Source organism: Colletes gigas, unplaced genomic scaffold (assembly GCF_013123115.1).
Source record: "Colletes gigas isolate AHSC1104 unplaced genomic scaffold, ASM1312311v1 Colletes_gigas_Sc00004, whole genome shotgun sequence".
Classification (NCBI taxonomy): domain Eukaryota; kingdom Metazoa; phylum Arthropoda; class Insecta; order Hymenoptera; family Colletidae; genus Colletes; species Colletes gigas.
In genome coordinates, this window is record NW_025106633.1 from 9203726 (window position 1) to 9226958 (window position 23233).

Here is a 23233-nt window from a genome sequence, read left to right on the forward strand (position 1 = left end):
AGTCGCGTTTAATTATCATCGAGCAGGGAGTGTCGAATGGAATTCTGTTCCCATGGGAGATCGATCGTCGCGTACAGAGGGCATTTTTCACCATCCGACGCCAATGCCTTGGTCCTAAGTACATGCACTTGGCAGTTACATTGTACATGCAGTCGGTTGCATAAGACGGTCGAAGAGAGGAACATCCACGACATAGCATGACGCGGCTCGGGCAATATCTTTTCTGCTTCCACCGTGTCCCTGAAGGCTCCTTCCGTAACGAAACAATGCCCCTTTTCAAGGACAGGTATCTCGCGCTTAGAAATACCAGTCACGTGCCCCATTACTCGGCAAGATTATAATTAGAGGGGGGAAAACGGAGAGAGAGAGTAGCTAGAATGCCGAAGAGGCGGAATTTTTCGCGGCGACGAGGGACACGTTGCGGCGGACCGACTTCTGCAACAGACGTTGTTAATAGGATAAATTTGCACTCCCGTTGTACCGACTGCAAACAATGAAAACTTAGGTAACGCGTACAGGGAAGCGGGAAGCGAAATTGTCCCAGGACTATTCAACTGGAGCAAATACAATAGGGCCTCGATTACTGCAGGGAAATCGACGCTGGAAACTTGCAATAAACAGGGTGATCAATGGGAAACAGTATTATACATTGTATCCTCATTATTTATAGCCCACTGTGTTTCTAGATTCGCTCGTTGCTTAGACTCTTTTTACTCGCCGATACCATGTAACGAACGAAACTCTCGTGCAATAAACGAGGCTATACTGTATGTGCTTCGTGTTTAATACAGCGTCGAATTTTTTAGTATTCTTATAATTTTTATTCCAACGTTAGTTTCTGTCTTTCCATTGATAAACGTCCCGGTAGAATTGTGAAACTCGTGCGTTTAAGTAGGTTTAAAAAAGAATGGTGTCTTACGTTCGCGTCTACCCGTAAGTGGGCCCCGGACAGCAGAGATAATGATTGCTTCTGCCGTTTCAGCGTATCATTATTTCTGTGATTATGCGCGTCATTTCCTCGGAGCGACGACGCACAGAAGTAATTTGAATGTATCTTGTGCGATCGTTAGACGGTAACGTACCAGTTCGGTATCACGTTACCTCGAAGTACACAGGGTGTTTTTGTATTATCTAACCAGGATATTCTAAACTATCCGGTTAAATTTGATCGCCTCGTGAAAGAAAGATGACTTATTATCTGCTGTGTAATGTCAATGGAAGTCGTATATCTGTACAGATTCTTCGATGGAAGCAAGTGAAATTACTATCAGAATTTTTCTGATCCGTGGTGAAAATGTTTTTACGATGATTGTGACTAGGCACGGTCTAGGTTAGGTTTACATTAACCGCACAACTATCGACACAGACCTGTGTCGTGATTGGATAGACATTGTGGGCGGTGCAAAGATCGTGTACAGTGGGGGTGGCAGATTTATGGTTGGAACTGTTTGCAGAGTGTTTAGAACTGACTAGGAGTTGATCTATTGCTTGAACTTTCTCAGGTGGCTGTTTTGAGAGCCTCGTCTCGTGTTGCGCGTTAGCAATACCTTTCATCGATACGATTAATAATACGATGATAACAATTCTATCGATTAGAATCCCAATTTATTTTCATTAGCCAGGGTGAAATTTGAATTTCTTTCAATTCAATGTAATATCTAATTAAGTCTAGTTAAGTCGATTAATATATAATAGTTATTAATAGATAACATTAAAAGTAATAGTACAAGTATAGTAAAATGAGTCGACGCCTGAAGCTATATACGATGTATTGCATAGATAAAGAAAGATCAGCCTCGAAAATGAATCGACATATAAAATAAAATATAATAAATTCTCGACTTCTGAGATTCGTCCTGAAGTTTTCTTGCGTATACTATCTATAGCATATGTATTGCATAGATAAAGAAAGATCAGCCTCGAAAATGAATCGACATATAAAATAAAATATAATAAATTCTCGACTTCTGAGATTCGTCCTGAAGTTTTCTTGCGTATACTATCTATAGCATATGTATTGCATAGATAACGAAAGATCAGCCTCGAGTCGAGTCTACTATAGCACAACTATAATAAAATGAATCAACATATCAAATAAAATATAATAAATTCTCGACTTTTGAGATTCGTTCTGAAGTTTTCTTGCGTATACTATCTATAGCATATGTATTGCATAGATAACGAAAGATCAGCCTCGAGTCGAGTCTACTATAATACAACTATAATAAAATAAATCAACACATGAAATAAAATATAATAAATTCTCGACTTTTGAGATTGGTCTTGAAGTTTTCTTGCATATACTATCTATAGCATATGTATTGCACGAAGAACGAAAGATCAGCCTTGAGTCGAGTCTTCTATAGTACAACTATAATAAAATAAATCAACACATAAAATAAAATATAATAAATTCTCGACTTTTGAGAATCGTCCTGAAGTTTTCTTGCGTATACTATCTATAGGATATGTATTGCACGAAGAGAGAAAGATCAGCCTCGAGTGGAATAATTTCTGGGTATAAAAATTTGAAAGTCGCGCGAAATACAAGCGACGAAGTTCGATGAAACGGAAACAAGCCTAGTGGGGGCAGAATGGAAACAATTTGACGGGGAGGAAGCGCCGGAGCGGGAAACACAAAGCGGAATCCCGCAATCGAGGGCCACATTATTAGCAGACAATATCGCTATCTGCGAAAGCGAATAGCGGCGGATCGTTATCTGCGACACGGACACGAAGAAACATAACTTGGCCGAGACGATCGTTGCTTATCCCGTGGGATCGCGTGGGCGTTAAAGCGCGTGGTTCTCGCCCACCTGAATCGATTTCAAATGGACAGCACGACCGTCGCGAGGCTCGTTTCGTCCTATCCGAGTGTCCTGTTAACGGTCGTGCCGTTAAAAAGGACACTGTTCCCTTTTCCCCCCGCGTCTCTTTTACGACTTTCCGCGTGTTTCTCGTACCAACGGCATCCTTCTTCCTCCTCGATAATTAATAATTCGAGAAAACCGTGAAACTCACCTTTCAAATTTCTCCTTGGAAACTATAAAATTTTAAATTAATTTAGCGACATTTATCTTATCCAACAAATATCTTTTTTTAAACGATTATTCCTACAGTTATTTGCGTCCGTTTGCAGAGATACTATTTACGTATCGTTAATATTTCTGTTCGTTAATGAATGACGAAACGAGATCGCGTAACGTTTCCGAGAATTAATAATGAATTCCAGATCGCCGTGTTACGTATGTACTTGTTGATCGAGGACGATCAGCAAAAATATTCTGTAAACACGATTAACTCTTTCACTGTGCTCCAATTTAGCTAATTGCAATTCCATCGGACTCTAAAAATAATTACGATGCTTAATTAAATTTTGATTGAAATTATTCGAACGGATAGTTTCCCTACACTTTTGAAGTTAAATTTTGCATTTAAAATTGAAATAGTAAAATTCTGATTCGGGTTAGAATGGACCCCCAGGAGCACGCCAGTCAGTTAATCATAAGATAAAGTTTTTTTTTTAATATGTGTTTATCCACGTAAAAATGTTGCTGGTTCCTTGCTGTCAACCTTGGAACCGTGTCATAATTCCGTGTTACATGTTGCAAAAACCGTCCGCCCGTAACGTGTTACATCGTCGTTGCGACTCCACGCGCTCTTCTTGCCCGGATTCCAACGTATCCAAACAGCCCGTCGGCGTTCGAATCACCGAGCCCGAGGAATCACTTGGTCGGTAATCGGTTGCGCGACCTTTCCAAGAATTGCTGTGGCATTCGTTCGCCGTGGAATACACTCGTTGCCACACGAGTCATGAAACGTTACCCTCGCGTCATTTCACAACACGCCGTGACCGTTACAATGCGACGCGCACAGTGGGTCAGAATTCACTCCGTGACACGACAAAACTAATTGTACAATTTCAGCCAGAACACTTAGGAAAAATATTCGATAAGCAAATGCAGAGAAATCCTCTGGTAAAAAATATACAGGGTGTTCGGCCAACCCTGGGAAAAATTTTAATGAAGGATTCTAGAGGCCAAAATAAGACGAAAATCAAGAATACCAATTTGTTCATGGAGGCTTCGTTAAAAAGTTATTAACAATTAAATTCGAAAATTTCAAATCGTTCTGGAAAAATTATTTTCGGTTGCGGGGGTCAATTACAATCATTTTTGGTCATTACACATACCCCCGAAATCCTATCCATTTTCGAGAAAAAAAATCAGGTAGGTGTCTAAATTTTTCGACGAAAAAGAAAAATTTTAAATCGTCCTGGAAAAATTATTTTCGGTTGCGGGGGTCGATTACAATCACTTTTGGTCATTACACATACCCCCGAAATCCTGCGCATTTCGAGAAAAAAATTCCTGACCGAAAATTTAATGTGATGCAACCTCGAAATTTCATGCGAATCTTTAAAATGTCATAACTTCTGAACGGATTGGGGGATTTTAATGTTTCAAATCGCAAACAACGTGTATTTTGGTGAAGAATATGTAGAAATTCTAAAAATATTCGAAAAGTTGTTCCTTAACCCCGTAAAATGAGAAAAACCCCAGAAAAATGGTTCAATTATCAAACGGCCATATTTTCTACAACAGTGAACGTATCTCATTGAAACTTTTGTCTAAAGTAGAGCTCATGGATACATACAAAAAAGTATTAGACAACTTTTCTGTAGGGCGTCAAATAAAGTTACTAAAAATGAAAAACGAATTTTTAGAAAAATCGACAGGGGGTAGATGCCTATATTTTTCGACGAAATTGAAAAGATTCAAATCGTTCTGAAAAAATTATTTTCAGGTGCAGGGGTCAATTTCAATTATTTTTGGTGAATAGACATACCCCCGAAATCTTACCCACTTTCTAGAAAAAAATTCGAGAAGGTATGAAATTTTTGGAGAAAAACAAATTTTTCAAATCGTTCTAAAAAAATTATTTTCGGTTGCAGGGGTCAATTTCAATCATTTTTGGTGAATAGACATACCCCCGAAATTTTACCCACTTTCTAGAAAAAAATTCAAGAAGTTATGAAATTTTACTTCGGAAAAAAAAAGTTTCAAATCGTTTTGGAAAAATTATTTTCAGTTGCAGGGGTCAATTACAATCATTTTTGGTGAAGGGGCATACCCCCAAATTCCTACGCATTTTCGAGAAAAAAATTCGTGTAGGCGCAGAAATTTTTCGGTGAAATTGAAGAGTTTTAAATTGGTTTGAAAAAATTATTTTCAGTTGCAGGGGTCAATTATAATCATTTTTGGTGAACGGTTATACCCCCAAATTCCTACGCATTTTCGAGAAAAAAATTCGAGTAGGCACTGAAATTTTTCGGTGAAATTGAAAAGTTTTAAATCGTTTTGAAAAAATTATTTTCATTTGCAGGGATCAGTTATAATCATTTTTGGTGAATACACATACCCTCAAATTCCTACGCGCTTTCGAGAAAAAAATTCATGAAAGCAGTACTACCCCAAGAATGACATAGTTGACCAATGAAATCCGTAAAAAACACATTGAATGTAAGTTAAGTGGTGTCTTAGTGTTAGAGTGAACGATTTTAGTTTCCAAAGTGCGAAACTCCACCCTTTGGAAAGTTTCAACGACACCGAATGGCATCCAGCGAACGTAAACAAACACGTTTACCATCTCGCCGGAGAAGCGAAAGAAACCCGTGGATTGCTTTCGTTCCTTTCCCGCGCACTTCCGCGTGCGATCACTTCCCGTTGAGGATCCTCAGGAGCCACTGGAACGAGAGACGGGTACGACCATCAATCCAAAAGTTAAATAATCGCGAATCGAACGCGGTTTCCGGTACGCCTGCACTTCGGTGTTCCGCGAACACGTACCAGAGAAACATCCTGACGAAAATTCACCGCGTTAATCTTCCCTTGGCCTGCTCGCTGGTAAATTCCACCTATCTCGCGGAGCACCGTGCATCCGCCGGGACGGAATTTTATAGCTGGAGATAAATATATACTCTGCCGGCCAAGGTATTTACGGTCGTTATTTACGGTCAAATCTGTCGAATTAACATTGCGTGTAACGCGCTCGTAAATAAAAGCCGAGGAACTCGCGTTGCGCGTAGTCGAACCGCGTCGTGAAAGCCAACGAAAGCATGTCGATGTTTCAATTTCTTCGCCATCCTCCACCCGTCATCCATCACCCATTCTAAAACGACCCTAAAACACTCGAAGGACCACCCTAAACCGAAACACACCCAGTCAGGTTGCTGTAATGATTGTGATTAGTCGAGTGATCGCGATTATTTTCGATCGAATTTCATTTCAACGTTTTCATCAATTTGTCAAGATTTGTTGGTACTGTTTGCATCACAATTCAAGTTAAACGATCCTAAGACACTCGATGGACCACCCTAAATCGGAGCACACCCTCTCAGGTTGCTGCAACGATTGGGATTAGTCGAGTGATCGCGATTATTCTCGATCGAATTTCATTTCAACGTTTTCATCAATTTGTCAAGATTTGTTGGTACTGTTTGCATCACAATTTAAGTTAAACGACCTTAAGACACTCTGTCAGGTTGCTGTGACGATTGGGATTAGTCGAGTGATCATTTTGATTACTTTCGACCGAATTTCATTTCAAGACTTTCATTAGTTTGTCAAAATTTGTTGGTACCGTTTGTATCAGGATTTAAGTTTGTTAGATTATCAAGACACAATGTAGGAATTTTCTTAGTAACGTAGAATTTCGTCTACCTGGTTTCCAGGTTGTCGCAGCAGGGTTCCCCAGTATGCATCGAGACTAGAGCGTTCTTCGGGACGCCCGTTTCTGCTTATGGGGACAACGAACGTGTCAAACAACTGTGCCAATCGAGCCTGACTGCTCTCTTAACTATTTCAGGCCTAAGTGCTTCTAAGATCGACCGACTGTCGCTAAATATAGAGTATGATTGAGCTGTAAGGTAGCTCTGCTCTACCCAGGCTACTTGCATCAATCTCTAGTTCAGAAGAATCAGGGTTGAAAATTAATAATCTTGCTCGAGTCTACGTCAGAGATAAATTTCGAACAAAAATGTGAAAAGTACAAAGGATCGCGTGTGACTCACTCGCGACGTCTCGCGTCGAGAATATCCACAAACGAAACGGTGTCTCGATTTCCAAAAATAAACACCCACGAATCCTTTCTTCCGTTCTCCGTTTCGCGATGAAGATTCGCGTACTCGTTCACCCGACAGCCAGCCGTCTCATTTCCCGTATCAATCACCCCAGGAACCACGATTCCTCGCCGGCTAAAAGGTCCCTCTTTCCCCCCTGTGACAGACGTCCAACGATGGTTTCCGTGGACCGATCGCACCAATTATGGTCACCAGATGCCACACGGCGTTTAGCTGATCGAAAGGTTCACGGCCACGTTCACCTTCGTCGATCCCGCGAGACTAATGCGCCTAGACCTTCCTATATAGCGATCCCGATGATCACGATCCCGTCGATCCTGTTCCCCGGTAATAATTACCGGCCGGCTGTCAGTGCCAGGTCAATGGGAAACCATTGGAACGGCCACGAGAATCGACAGCTTCCGCGGGTCGTTAAACTTGAAACGTTCTCGCTGCTGTTACGTGGCCGTCTCGGCTCTTTTCGTCCTGATCCCTGCATCAGCAATCAGACCAGACCCCCTTTAAACGCGGAATTTGGAATCTTTCCTTCGAACGTGCCTCGTTCGTTGTGGATCCACCCCCAAACCGGAAGTTACTCCCTGTTGTGCTTAAATTTCTTCACTGATATGATGGGTTCGCTTGAAGACGATCTAGCAATTTTGATCTCGAGATTGCTAATATTGGATCAAACTGAGATTGAGAATCGAATCTGTTACTTGTATCCGGGGTAAAGTAATTTCGTACTGTCACTTGGAACAAAGTTCGTAGTAATTTTTATCCTAAACAGAGGGTAATACCTATAGAGTAAAAGTGTGAAAATTAGAATTATAAAGAGCCTGAATTCCTTATAAAAATCCTGGGTGAAGAATTGTTACTCGAAAGAAAGATACACATTGTGATTTCCTGCTCAAACTTGAAACAAATTTAGCAGTAATTTCTATCTTAAACCGAGGGTGGGTGACTCTAAAGTGAAAGTATCGAAACTAAAATTGTATATCTGCTGATGTCAGTCTAACCATAAAATGATCAGTGATTTTTGACTAGTTTGGTAGCCAGTGTAGGGAGAAAGGGAAATAATGGTTGTTTCCACTGGTAGTAGATTGGAAACAATCGAAACGCTGCTTCTTTCTGCCGGTAGATCTCGGAAGTCTTCTTAGCGTCGACGATCGGTCGGAAGGTCAGAGGTGAAGCTCCGAGCGTGCCTCGAAAATAGAACGTACTCGCGACGATACCAGTTTAGCCGTTTCTATTTCAATTATCGCGGGGACGGTTCGCCCGGCGATTCGCTGGCGCTAATCGTCGCCGGATCGCCGGTCGAATTATAAATCCGCGATGTCGCGCGCGGAGCAAAGTGAAACGCCGCGCGAGGATCGGATCTAGATCGGGGCTTTCCAGCCAACTCGCTCGGGAATGTTGATTAACGTGTTAATTAAGCGTCGCGCTCCCAGAACAAAAAAAATACTGTTCGAACTGGCGGAAATGGTCGAAGAGGATTTCCTTTTTAACCTCATCGAGGATCGTTCAAAAAATAACGTAACACGAAAATGGTCGCTGCAATCGTGAATGAATATTTGTATGCCTCTAGAAAATTTATTTATATTTTTCGACGCTTCTTTAGAAATACTCTAAATAGTTGTTTTTCTTTTTTATTCCATAGATGAACAAATTAATTACAAAATTGTTTGCGTTAATGTTGGTTAAATGCACTACGATTTGAGTAGAATTTAATTTACGAATGGACGTTTAGGTTTTTGAATTTTTAAAATGTATATTGTTTATTTTGACTAGAGTAATTTGCACCCGGAAGGTTGAATAAAAATTGTCGGTCGGTCAGATGGATGAATCTTTGACCCGAAAGTGAAATCGAACTTCCTCTTTCTGTGACTTCGCGGGGGAAAACTGGCTCGAAGTTGCACGCCACTTACGTAAGCGTCGATGCCGGGAAAAATTCGTGTAATTATCGGTTATTTTTTTCGAACTTTCTAAAACTGTCTAAGCGTCACGGTGGTTTGAGCGCTGATGAGCACGGTAATTGAGTAATTTCGCGCGAAATTCTAGGTGGAAACTATGAAAGTTGCCTTTTATTCTCACGCTTTAGCGATCTAATTATATCTGGAACAGTGTGCAAATTTCTATCGCGTCCCTATTACCATCGAACGAAATAAACAACGATCCATCGATTAATTAATTTAGATGGATCATTCTATACCAGACAATTTTAACGCACGGAGACCTCGATACTTAGTAGCGAGAAGTAATATTTTAAGAGGAACTATTTTATTGTTGCAGGAAAATGGTTGCCTCTACTCTCATATTCGGTGGGGCGAGGCTTTCGTGGTCGTTTACAGCGTGACGTGTAAACGAAGCTTTCAGGAAGCCCGTGGACTGCTAAAGCAACTCGCTGATTTACGCCTGCCATCCTATTTCACCGCCCTGCTGCTTGGCAACAAGAGAGATCTGGATCATGCTCGGTGAGTGTTAAATCAAGTTCCCTGCGAAGAGATTAGCAACCAGGCGAATTAAAGGTCACATTCTCGGGGGAAATTAATGAGATCGCTAACTCGAGCGCCGGAATCAATTATCCCGTATTGTAGATCGGCGCAAAGTTACTCCCGGGATAAAGATTGCGAGCGATATCGTTAACGAATAAATCGAAAACGAATCCATGATGGCGTATTAAAAATTATATTTTATTTATTTAATCCTTACGCAGTGGGCTCAGGATGACTTCCGGTTTACTTTTTCTATACATATAGCGAGCTATGCCTAGTACACTAAAAATAATTAGTCGCTTCCCCTATCAAGCTTTTCTCAAGTTAAAATATTGAGTTAAGAATTGAATTATAATTATTAATATATATTTATAAATTAAATATAAATATAGAATTTGTGAACTTTAACAAGGTTACTAAAATCAAAATATTATTTTTGCAGAATATTATACGGTTTTGATCTGGCAGCGATCGCGTTAAATTTGCTCTGATCAGTAACGATCTATCGCGAGTAAGCTAATCCTCGAATTCGGAGATCGTCTCGTTACGTTGAACCGTTAAACATAACAAACACGTTACACGGTCGATCCGTCTGACCCGTTTCCGCCGGTGGGCCCCTTCTCGACACACTTTTCCTCCCGGTTTGATTGTCATCTAATTGCCCGGTCCTTGTTCGCCAAAGAATCACAATATCATCGTGGCCGTCGGCGATATCTGGTCCAGCGTCGTTCTCGTCGTCTTTCGTCTCAGGAATTCCTCCTTTTTTTTCCTCTGCCCCTCCCCATCTGGGCCGGTTCCGTTCGTTGTTCGCCAGCGGAACTCGATCGATCGCGATCCCGCGGACCCTCTACTTTCTTCCATGTGCGTGTTCGGCCGATTAATCGGACGGTTCACTTTCCCGGTCGCGGCGGCGGCGGCGGCGGCGGCGGCGGTGTACAGACGCAGCAGCCGGGTAACAGGATCTTCGCGAAACGTTTCCTAGACGCGGCGAGATTTCGCGTGCGCCACGCGATTCGCGAGCTACCGGAGAGGACAGACCGCTCGCTGTCCCTGTTTCTTTCCTGTCACCTGCTCTCTCATCGCCCGGGCATCCGCTGGAACGACGCGCGGGAGGGGACGGAACGATCATCGTCCAAGTCGTCGTCGTCGTCCGCCTCCTCCTCGGCTATATCGGTGCCTTGTCTCGCGGCGTGAAACACGAAACGAGGCGCCACATCGACCGCACTCCCCGACACCAGAGACCGTTTCGAGCACGACACCCGGTAGTGGTCGAGTGGTCGCTCACCTAGAAACCGTTCACGCGATCGCGGGCTCCGACAGATCTGTTTACGCGCCTCGTTTGACCGACTTGGCTCCCTCGATCCTTCGCCCCGACCGCTTTTAGACCTGCCTCCTCGAGGCGCGACAGGCATTGTCGCGAGCAACATCAGTCTCGGGTTAAGTGGCATGATTCAACCCCCAAAAAGACGATTGTCTTTCAATTTCTCCACAACCCCAACGAGGGGTCACTCCTCGACTCCGATCTCGATGTGCTTTTGCAGGATAATAGTACAGCCATCCCTTGTCACCTATGCAAAATATTAGCCGTGGATACCCAATAGTTTTTGAAATAACCCCAACGAGGGGTCACAAACTGCTCGACTCCGATCTCTCTGTGCTTTTGCACAATAACAGTAGAGCCACTCCTGATTACCCATGCAAAATATTAGCCATATATATCCAACAGTTTTTGACATACAAATAACTAAAGTTACAAGCTAGTGATTCCCACCCCAAACATCCCCCAGATACCAGAATCGAAGATCACTCGTGAGAATGTAGGACTTCCATCGACTACAGGTGTCCAGGCACCTAAAGACGCGACAGTGTCAAGTGATCTTGGCTCATCCAACGTCCGGTTGAAGAGTTTTGTTCTTAATAGTCCCTAGCCCAGACTTTCTAGCGGGCACATCATCGCGAGCATTCTTTCGCAGACACCCCCGGCAGACCTTATGGATGACGAGGCAACTTTCAGCAACTGTTCCGCTAGCTCCCGTGAAAGACCTCTTATTCTCGATACCTACTCCCGGGAGTAAAACCGTCAAGTGGGCAACGGGTATTACAAAGCTCGAGTAATACGTCTGACCTAGTACGGCTTACCCGATACCTTCCGGGGGTGGTGGGAGAACTTTGTTTCTCCCATCCGTATAATGAGTAAAAGGAAGGTGGACAGTGACAGTGACGCGTTTGACCCAATAAGATACCTCAATTTATCGAGCGATTTTTGCGAGCGCAAGCCGACCAAGAAGTCTTGAATACGAGTCGCGATTCCACTGCTCGGTCTCTCTCTCCGGTACAAATAGGCGTAATGCAATACATAAGCATCGTCTTACCAGAACTGTTCCGTTCGTGGTTCAATAAACTCGGGATTCTTGGCTTTGCCTCGTTTATGCCTCTTTGGAACGCGTCTGGCGTGGCTCCTACGCCACTGTCGTTTCGTGTATATGTACAATTCTATAACCCCTTTGTTTTGCATCGAGGACGATGGATTGCGTATTTAGAGATCGAGCAATATCGATGAAGATGACGTGTTTTGGTTCACTTATCGAGGGTGACATTCGTTCGGTTATCTGGACGATTCGGACGTTCGAACGCGTCGGACGAGGCTTTCCGGGTGGGATTCTAATGCTGATCTCCCGGTCTGTAATCCGGGACGATATCACCTAGGCTACCATTACGGTGAACCACTTAGCTTGGAATCTTCCAGACTTGCCGCGGTCCAAGAATGCGATACACGTGCTGGAAACATGCTCCGCGCGAAGCCTTCGGTATCGTGGCAACACGTTGCCAAGTATTTCCAGAGATACGATACTGAAATTATTAAATTGTAAGCTCGGAGGACTTTTGCGCGAACTTAATTGCGGATATACGTTTCACGTTACTTTGCACCGGTCGTAGATCAACCACGCGTGTATTCTAATAGAGTCGATACCTGCTTGGGGAATTTGTCAGCGTCGAGAGGTACTTTTTGCAAATATTCGAGGAGTTGTTTATGTTCATCGAAGTCTCTGGATAGAAGGATCGAGCTTACAATGGGGTACGTCTCGGAGAGTCATGGTTTTGTGCCTTTCATGCTGAAAGAAGCAAGTGCTATCGTTATCGTGCACTGACTCAGCATATGATAATACATTAAGCCTAGCGGTGTCTTTGATAGGTCCGTTGAAAGGTTTCGTCAGCTTTTCCTACTAATGCTTCACCGTCGTTTAAAACTTTCCATAGTCATGATTGGTAAATAGTCATTGACCATAATCTCTCCATGTTACGTGCTGTGGCATCGAACTATGTAGGGTTGTGGGTCAGGTCCAGGTTGGATGAAACTGTGCAAAGTTTGGTGAGTTTTGAGCCACGTATCGAAACTCACCGTTGCTTTTTTCCTGTCGCGATTGGACTTTTTCGAAATTCCAACTGGTCGACATAAGAACCCCCTCTCCCCCCCTTCGATTTTTCTCCTTTCACCCGTCCTCGCGTTCGGTTTCAGCGATACGTTTAATTTAAAGGCGTGTTTCGCGATCGCTGGCCACGATAACCTCCCTTAATTTCTCTCGCTACGGATGATGGAGAACCGCGCCCGGATCGATACGGCGATTTACACGCGGCCGGATCGATATTTTCGCGCGGTACGAATCAACGTGGAACAGGTGCGGCGCCGGCGGTTTCGGTGACCCAGCTTGTCAAGCATTTTACGCAATCCGCCGCCTCGAAGTGCATCACCGTCCCGACGTTGCGTGATTCGGACAGGAGAAAGCCAGGAAATAACGCGAACCAGTCGGTCTATGTTTCTTTTTTTCAAAATTCTCTGCAACGTTCGCGATAAAGATTAACTCATTAACCTTTTCAAATCGCATGCCACTTCTGATACCTAATGGGAATAGGAACCGAGATTATTACGATAATAAACATCCGCTGCAACGGTGGAGATTTAAAGAGAAACCTGTTGCAAAATTCTACTCTGCTCGATGAAAGAAGAAAAAGTTGTGAAGGAACCAAGGGTCGTGGATCAACGGTTTTCTCGCAAATGGTCGTTAAAGTTTTGGCCAATGGAAGTGCTCGTGGGCGTGGCGCGCTTCCCCCACTCGAGCTCCAAGCGCCACGCGTCGCCAATCAGTTGGACGAAACTTTAACGGGCCGCTACGCGAGAACCACTCGTCCAAAACAGATGGTTCCTTTTTTGAAAAATGTCCATCGATTCTTAGAAAGATCGCTGAGAATATTATTCAAACGAAATTACAAATTTTGTTACACGAGAAAAGATGGATTGCTTAAAGAAAAAGGAAAAATCGAAGAAGAACGCTGTGCCGACGAATAAAAATTAACCGGGTGAGGGAATATTATTAAAGCGTATAAAACATCATAATGGTGATATCGTCGTGCATGTTTGATCATTCATCGGATCGTACACGGCATGTAAAGCTTCGTAAATGAATATAGGGACGCGAACCGCGACGGAAAAATGGGAAACGTGTCTTCGCTAACGACGATCCGCATTCCTACGGGGATCGCCCAGGAAATTCCTGTTCAAGAGCCGCAGCCTATAAGGGATATCGATATCCGGTTCACCTACGTGTCACTGGCTTTTCTGTCCACGGATAAGCTCAACGATTCGTGTCAGATTCAGTTTCAAAGTGGAATTAGAATTTAATTATACGAGACTCGGGTGAACGCGGACCACGATGGATTCGCTTTCTATTATTTCGTTGTTAACACGCTCCAGTCGTTTCGGGAACGTGTTCCTGAATTTTTCGAATAAATTGTTTCCGATTTAATAAAACTTCGAAACGTCGAGCGCGTTGGATGTTGGAAAATAAGACGACGCTCGATGACACGTTCGTTTCATCCTAACGCGCCTTAATGGGAATCCAAACCCACACAGCCCCACAAAACGAACGAGTTATCGAGTGTTGAATATTGAGGTTAGCTTTTTACAACAGCGCCCTCAGCTGCACCTCGCTTCTCACGTATTCCAGCTATATTTTATCTTTATAAATATTCATGCACGGGTTTCCACGTATACGTAATAAAGACGTTTAATAATAATAATATTCTTTTATACTTTTAATCTTAATAGTATATTACGGAGCTCTTCGTACATTCTACTTCGAGATCAACGAGCCCCATCTTTTAGCATATTTTTCTTAGACTGTTTTACAATTTAATTCTCGACAAGACGTTGTTAAATAGTTCGGTATCTATAAATATCATAATAATATACAGATAGTCATCTTCAACTTGAAAAATTCGTTAATAAAAATTAAGGTTAATTTTTGGAATTTCTGTAAATCGTCGTCGATGCTTCTCCATCAGCAACGCGTTTTCTCCGTCGGTGTTGAAACGTTTCGCGGGAACTCGGAGTCGTAGTTTTTGTTCGGAAAGTTTAATCGCGTACGCGAGTAACAATCATTTTCCCCGCGCGGAACGCGTCGTGAGAAACAGTTTCAGGAAGTTGGCAAACTCTTGCAACCTTCCACCTTTCGTAGGCTCGACGAGCTTCGTCATCAATCACCGCGGATTATCTTTCGTCACTGTGCAACCTTTTGTCCGCAGTTAATCTAACCGGTAGATTAACGTCGGGCTCGCGAGAAACGCCGTTTCATATTCGTCGGGGCGACTTTTTTATCGCATCAAATATCACTTAGGCCGAGGCAGACGCGCTCTCTTGCCGCGTTTACGCGAGACAATTTAGCGCGTCCATTTATCCTCGGACCGGAGGCTCCCCCGATCATTATCGATTAGTCTCGCGGAAACGTGCTTAGAAACTTTCCGGATAACGGAAAAAAACCAAAGAACATTTAACAACAAACATTCGATTCCGTTGGATCGTTTCGTCGATTGCTCGGTTACTATCGATTCTATCGAAACTTTCGCCGGGACAAAAAAGTTCAGAAATTTCATTCCCAACGACTTTTGTTCCATGCATTTTTCCTGTGAAACCGAAGGGAACGGAGATATGGCGGTGTTTTTGGCTCCCCGTTTTGGGGCACTCTTGGGAAACATTAAAATTAAATAAATCGGTTATTTCCGGGATTATTTTTGTCAAACTAAGAACAGCATTTTCATTTTGTAAAATTACATTAATTAAATACATACTTGGTAACTCTGTCGTGTTTAATTAGTAAATAAATATTCAACAGTTTTAAGAAACTTGTTAATTATAAAAAATAGAAATTATCGTTAAAGTTTGTGTAGGATCGTGAGATTCCTTGTCAGTCAAATTCGCGTAGGTATTTCGCGAGGTTGGATGGACGATGGTTGGTCGAGGCTCGCGAACGAGGAAAGCGGTCGTGTGTTTCGTTTTTGCACGATGTTGGAAACGCGGCTTTCCAGCGCGCGGTTTTCAGCCACGGCGAACCAGTTTGTCAGCCGCGGCGGAGCGTGGCTCGGAGGGATTCGCCAGCTGATATTTCGCGATAAGTTTATCGATGTACGATATTCGCGGGGCCGGACGGACGCCGCTTCGGATGTATCTAAAGCGGCGATAACTCGTTCTGCCGAGAGAGTGGTTTCACCAGCCCCGCAGCAGCGGCGAGGCCTCACGGTCTAATCTTTATGAACTCCATTAAGACGGCTGGAAACGGCTACTGGGTAGGAAGGAGGCACCGGTGGAAAGAAACGACCGCGTCCCACGGGGCCCTGAAAAGCCCCCGGTCCGCCCACCACGGACAACGGGGCCCACCGAAACGGCCATTTTTTATCGTAATTCCCCATCCGGATAAGAATTTTACCCATCTCCGGCGCTCCCGTGTCCGCGTCTTTCTTTCTTTGCTTTCCCGAGCGACGGTTTCGTTGGAATCGCGCCGCGCTAGCGAGCGTTTAGCTGGCGCCAAGTAGAAAGCACGTGTCTCGCGTAAATCGAGAAACAAGTCTCGGAATATGTAGGTGAACAATGTTTTGATATCGAAGAAAAGTGCATTCGTAGAACATTCAACGAGAACCGAAAATTTCGAACGCTCGAAAACCGCTGCTCGTTGTTATTGGTTACGTCAAATTAATAGGCGATACTTTTCCGTAGGAAGTTTACGGCCGGGAGAAAATTTACGGTGACGGTTCGTAGATAAACGACGGTTAAAAAAGTTTGTAGAAATTGAATGGAAGAAAAGTGGTCGGGAGACCTGAAACTCCGCGTGCCCGATAAAACGAATTTTTATTCCTTTCTAAGAAACTATCTCACGCTTCGGTAAGTCTGATATCACACTATCGGGCACCACTTAATTCCCCCGTAAGAAAAAGAATCCAGGATATCCTCGAGCCGGGCGCACCGGCATCGCCCGGCAACGCCACAGAAGTTTCCTACATCGAATCGGCGAAGAAATTCTAATCATCGTCACTTTGTTTTAATCTATCGAAGAAACCGTTTCTGTGCTTCTGACGTTGGACACCTTTTAGTTCTCTAAATAGAAAAGGGAAAGCGGGAAATCCTTAAGTACGATACGTTTAGATTATTCAGAGATCGTACGGTGTTTCTCGTGTTCACTTCACCAGAACGTATTTCGCCCGAAATAAAACGTGAAAACGAAAGAATGCCGAGCAGATAAATTGGAATTATGCAAAGGCTGAATATCGACGGCGGTGAAATTTACTTTTACGGAATACCGAACGTCTAAAAATGAATTTTTTAATGAAAATAGACTGCTATTTGATCTAAATACGAGACTAATATAATCTCTAACCTTTCACGTTCTGGTATGGGTATTAAATTATCACTGACAAGTAATTTTCAAGTGTATGTATTGTGATATTGGGATCTGTCGCCTCGCGTATTTGCCGCCAGAGGGACTGTTTCTCTCGCAAGCGCTCGACCGAGTACCCAACATCCAAGCCCTCACAATACTTTAGAGCAGTAAAATAAAATTCTATTCTGTCACGAGTCATTATTCATAACAGAAAAGTAGTAACATCCGAATAACCCTGCACTTTTCCATAGATCTTACCAATGTGTTTTATAGTAATGGTGTACAGAGAACACTGACTTTAAGATTTTTTAAAAATGGAGTCTAGTTCCCTAGGGAAGAACTATACCGATCCTCCTAATATTTTAGTAGTTGTAAAATCAATTCGTTCGGCCATAGAAGTCAGATGCACCGGCTGCACGGGGTGAGATACGGTATTTCGGCGTTCCCGATCGATCATCGATCCCCCGGGGGAACGGAAGAGGGGGGTAAAAAGCGGATCCACCGTCGTATTTTAGGCACGTTGAACGAGAGCCTCCGGGGCGGGAGAGTACGACGATATTTATGGAGGCAATTAAATTCGCGGTAACACACGATACTCTCGAAGCGTCGAAGGGAGAAGAAACGAAGGGCGGAAGGGCGAGGGAACGGTGGCGCGTGGGAGGGCCGTGCAGAACGTCTAATCGCGCGCACGAGTCCCTCGCTATGCATGCGCACGTGATCAAGGCACCACGTTCACGGCCGTTAATCTGTCCCCTTTTATTTTATACGAGGCGATCCGTTGCTTTACGAGGAACGGTGTTAGATTCGAGCCTCTCGCCGGGAACCACGGTCCAGAGAGGGACGGAGGAAAATCGAGCGTATCTCGTGGAAGAAAGATGGCCAGCCGTGGGGGGAGAGGCTCGACATTTCAGTGCCTCGACGCTGCTGGATCGGGATGCCCCGGCGAATAAGAAGCGACGCGACCTTTAAACGACTATGGCGGCCAACGTCGACCGGATTACACCGCGGATTGGAACAGATCCGCGACACAGTTCTCAGAAGCTTGGGTAAATAAAGTTCCTGCTGGAAGCTACGAGGAACAGTGGAAAAGTGATCCAAGCCTCGATCCTAAGCGCTTCTCGGATCTTCCGAGAATCTCGCGTGTATATCGAAGTTGAGGTTCCTAGGAACTCCCGCAAAGTGTTCGGGGTAAAATAACTTCGTTCACACGATATATGCATTAACATTTATTGTATGAGAAGAAAATAATTAAAAATAACGCGTATGGATCGAGATAGATTTAGGGTCGAGCACACTGGATTTCATCGTAAAGAGTACTGTTGGATGATCAACCTCCTTATCAATGTATATTCTGGCTCATAGCCTCTTAGTCGCCTAGATGACAAGCCCTTGCTCATTTTGTTAAGGGTAGAGTTCACCTAGGTTCGTCATACCGTGCCCCTTTTTCCTTTCTTCAGTTTTAGTATATAAGATCTAGAAAGTAGGCAAGAAAGAGCATTTCATTATTGACTGTCGGACTGTCAGGCTCGTTTTAATGTCCGCCATTGTTTGCCTCAAATATACATATATTCATATTTCACCCGCGTACTAATTTCTCCAACCCGGACTTCAACAGTACCGTGGCGCCCCCATTGGTAATCGACACCATAGATCGTTAATGCCATCGAACGATCATGAAGCTCGAGGCGATTTCTTGCGGGGAGATAAGTCGAACTGGAAGATTAAATTTGTTTACCGTCCGGTCGCGTAGGAGTCAACAAGACGATTAGATCGGATTATCGAACTCAGGCCGCCTTCGACAATTATAAATACCCGTCAGGCTGGCGAAATTCCAGTGACTCCGCGTTCTTTCCTCACGCCTTTATGTCCGCGTTCACTCACCTTCCTCCGCTTCCGTTCGCCCGGAACGATGTTTGCCAAGAAGTCGTGACCCGTCCAGCCGTTTCGATCCTCTCCACGGACCTTGACAACTTCCGTTGATCCCCCCCACGTGACGCCTTTTCACGATCCCCCCGAAAATTTACGGGCTCCGCGTGTCGCGAAAGAAGCGTCATCGCGCCGATTTTCGAGATATTCCAGAGCTATATTTAATATCAATCCTAACTTTCGATCCAGTGATATTTGCTTGTTTAATTAATATGAAGATTATGGTAAGCTAGTGTTTCGATATTTGCAAGATGTCTGTGGCGTCATCTCTTGTACTCGCCACCAGAGGGCCACGATCTTGTCTCTCTCGCAAGCGCTCGACCAATTTCCCAATAATCAGGATCTGCTAGAAAGCCTTTTACTGATGAGTGCACTAACCTCCTCCCTCTCCCCCTTGTCCTTTTCTGCCTTCTCACGATCTTTCTCGCTTCCTCCACCTGGTGGAAGCAGCGCCACAGCTATATTTTCATAGCTTTCGTTGTCAAAACGAAACTTTGTTTCCAGACAATTGGAGACCAGCAAAGCCTAACTTTAACTTGAAATAACCGGGAATGTTGGTTTCTGTTGCAGAGAGGTGTGCGTGGACGAGGGCCAGCAACTGTCTCTGGCGCACGGGTGCCAGTTCTACGAGGTGAGCGCGGCGGAGAGTCCCGCGGGAGCGGCGCTGGCGTTCCAGGCCCTCCTCCGGGAGGCGAGATCGGTGCAGCTGCTGCGTGCGCTCCCGATACGCCGGAAACTGGGCGTGCACTCGGTCTCGAGGGTGCTCGGTACGATATTCGGGAAGAACACCACCAAGGACCGGAAGAAGAGGCCCTCGCTGAGCATATGACGCCTCCTCTGCTCCCTCCTCCTCGGAGGTCGTGACGAACCGGACATGAGAACCGACGTGATCGTTCTCAGCAGCAACGTTTACGCGAACCGCTGACCGGGGACGCCGAGAACGGGAACTCCGACCAAGAAAAGTTGCACACGCACGAGCAGCTTTCTCGCGATGAACATTTTATCGAATTCGTTCGTTCCTCGACGGGGGGAAAAAGTGTCCTTTCGAACGAGCAGAGAGGCGAGCTACGCGACAATGGAGGGCGCAGTAACTAGTTGTGTTTTTCCTTCGCGCTGGATCTTTCGAGAGCCGAGCAGACAGGGCGTAACCGAGAGATCGATGGCGTCTGGGTGAGGCGGAGGTTGTACTCCGTCAGTTTGCTTGGCATTTGCGTGAGATCCTCGCGCAGAGACGTTCAGCATCCGGCTAAGAAACATTCGTGAGAACAGTGGATTGATCGGGCCGTGTGAAAGACTGCCGCGGCCGTGGAAACGACGACTGGCTCGTGAAATTCAAGCAGAAACCGAGTGTGCCACGAGGATCCGCGTCCGTTCCCTTTTGTGCTCTGTGCGCGTTCGACTCCATTTTATTTTGACCGTGGAGTCCGGCGGACGCGCGAACCCCGCTGTTCCTGAACGTTCTAGCTTTAAACGCGTCTGTGGAGCCGGTGGCGGATCTAGAAGAATCCAAAGGGCCGAGAAAAGATCGCGATAAATATTCGAGAATCTCACCCCCTAGAAATTAGAAACAGAAGGTTCGAAGATTGATCGACGCTTGTTAACGAATAAGGAAATCGTGTGATGCGATTCAAATTCAGGTAATACATTTATTTTGGTCAACGAACGGAGGGGGGGGGGGGGAGAGGGTTGAGACATTGTATCCCCCCCTCCTGTATCCGCCACTGTCTAGAACGAAACGATCACGATGACTCTCGTCAGAACTTTTAAGTTTCATTATTGCAATGTGAATTCGTCTGCCTACGAAAAATTTTTAACCGACGAGAGAATTGTTTTAAGTTTCACACGTGATATTAATGTTCGCGTCTCGGATTAACCGAGATGGCGACAAGCATCGTTCTCCGTCGGAGGACGGAAACACGAGCTACGAGAGCGCGGGGACTGGCGTCGCCTTTGAACCTAAACCCGACAGTCTTTCAAATTTCGCAGCTGGACGGCGCTGCAGTCGCGATTCGAGCGCGGGGCTCTATCCTTTGGAGAACGCGAGCGCACGTCGAAGGGATCGGTCGATGGTCGCGAAACGGGAGGAGGAAGCAGCTCAAATCGTAACGAACCGGTTGTAATTTCAGGCACACGGCCGAGTTTTCCTCTCGAGAGTTTAACTCTACGATCGCGACACGCTTAACACTTCGAGTCAGGTGACTACGGTAATTCGAAATCCTAATCTTACCCCGGATTCGAGCAACCAAATCATCCCCAATGGCTCGTATTCACGCGACTATACCCTTATTTTATTATTCATCTTCGATTCGGGATCAAAATTGGTAGCTCGGTTTTTTGTAACTACTGCACCCAGGTTTAGCAACAGTATATTCCAGTCTGATAAAAATGTTTTACTCGCGGTGTTAAGACGGAGGAATCATTTCGCGAAACACGAAAATCGAGAGTTGCTTTCGTTTCGACGAGTCGTATTTAAAACGAGACGCGGATTTCCGTGCTCGAGATCGGGCCTCCGGGTTCCGAGTAATCGATTCGACAACCTTAATGTTCCTACTGAAAGTAGCCTAAGTGTACATAGCGCACATTTACTTGCTGAGTATAACTCTAAAGAGATTCGTGGAATCGTTTAAATATTAAGGTCGCGAGATTAGCGGAGAGGGGAGAGGATGGTCCGAGAAACCGGACCGATTGGAATCCTTCGAAAGGACAGATTATCCGTTGCAAGTATAAATATTTAATCGCGGGTTATCCTTCGTTTCTTTCTTATTTTTTCTCGCGCTGACAGAGACAACCGTGACAACGGGTCGGAGCATTTTGTAAATTGTTCGTTTTTCTACGGTAAACGTGTACGTCAACGACCACGGTCGGGTTTAAGATTCTTAGTTGGTAAGTCGTGTATGTATATTTTCAGTGCCTTTCGCATTGTCAGTGTTGGGTGTACAAGTTCTTCCGAGCTCGCAGGGTCACCTTTCATCGTCTATGCGTTGTCTCCCGGTTAATCGAAAACATCGAACGATCTTTATTTTTAACATTTCTTTACAATTTTTTGAAATGAGTATTACCAACGAATTGGCGAGGTTCTCCCGGTTAAAACGAGTACAAACACGACCCTGTTACGATTACTTTTAATTATACGTGTTTGGCGCGCGCTGCCCCAGATGTCGCTCGTGATACGCGAGTTGGACCGAATGGGGTCGTGTTTGGACTCGTTTTAATCGGAAAATAGTTGCCAATTCATTGATAATACTTTTACGAAGATGTACCGAAAAATATAAAAAATTTTATTTTCATTGTTGCTCTTTCAAAATATCGTTATCCTTCGCAAGTAAATGAATAGGAACGAGTTAGTCGATTAACCAGGAAATACTGTATGGTCGGACGGAATTTATTTGACCGTTCAATGGTATGGTGGGGGGTAAAGCCTCAGTTGGTCCGACTTGGCCTTGAAAGTGCTGTGAATATATTTTTCTTCCTCGACGCGGTGTCTCTTCGATATTTTTTTATTTTGTATTTTTGTACTTTCGCTGGAATCTTTTTCGCGAGTTCGTGTACTCGGAAACGAGCAAAGAGGCGGGCGAAACGACGTATATTTGTACAGCATCGAACATCCGTTGGTCGATGAAACGATACTTGTTGGAAGTGTGCGAGGCGTGGGTGAAAAGAGGTACCCCTGCGAGCTGCTTAACGAAGGATGAAAGAATGTGCTTCCAGAGCGTGCCTAATCGATACATTCCAAAACGTGTGAAAATTAGAGGATCTAATGAGCGTGAGTGTGTCATGCGGTTTTCGAATTCTGACCGATATCGATCGCTGTATTTTAAGTGCTAGTCACTTGTTATCGTAAATTGAGAAAGAATAAAATTCTTTTGTTAAACTTCACGGCGATATTATTTCCCTGCGCCCTGCTGCGTTTCTCCTGAGCCAATCTGCCATGAAAAGTTTTATTATTAAGATTCGTTTAAAGAAAACAAAGTTGCTTTTCGAGTCTCTTT

The 23233-nt window shown here is 44.4% G+C and overlaps 1 protein-coding gene across 1 annotated transcript in view; it reads left to right on the forward strand.

The window, feature by feature from the left end:
• The window catches only part of LOC122405017 (ras-related and estrogen-regulated growth inhibitor-like), a 65269-nt gene extending 42409 nt beyond the window's left edge, over positions 1 to 22860 (forward strand). The window contains exons 5-6 of the mRNA XM_043409461.1: positions 9410 to 9591; positions 19815 to 22860. Of these exons, the coding sequence (XP_043265396.1) occupies positions 9410 to 9591; positions 19815 to 20073 (441 nt within the window). The 3' untranslated portion in view covers positions 20074 to 22860. The remainder of the gene's footprint in view (positions 1 to 9409; positions 9592 to 19814) is intronic.
• Positions 22861 to 23233: the final 373 nt, after the last annotated feature.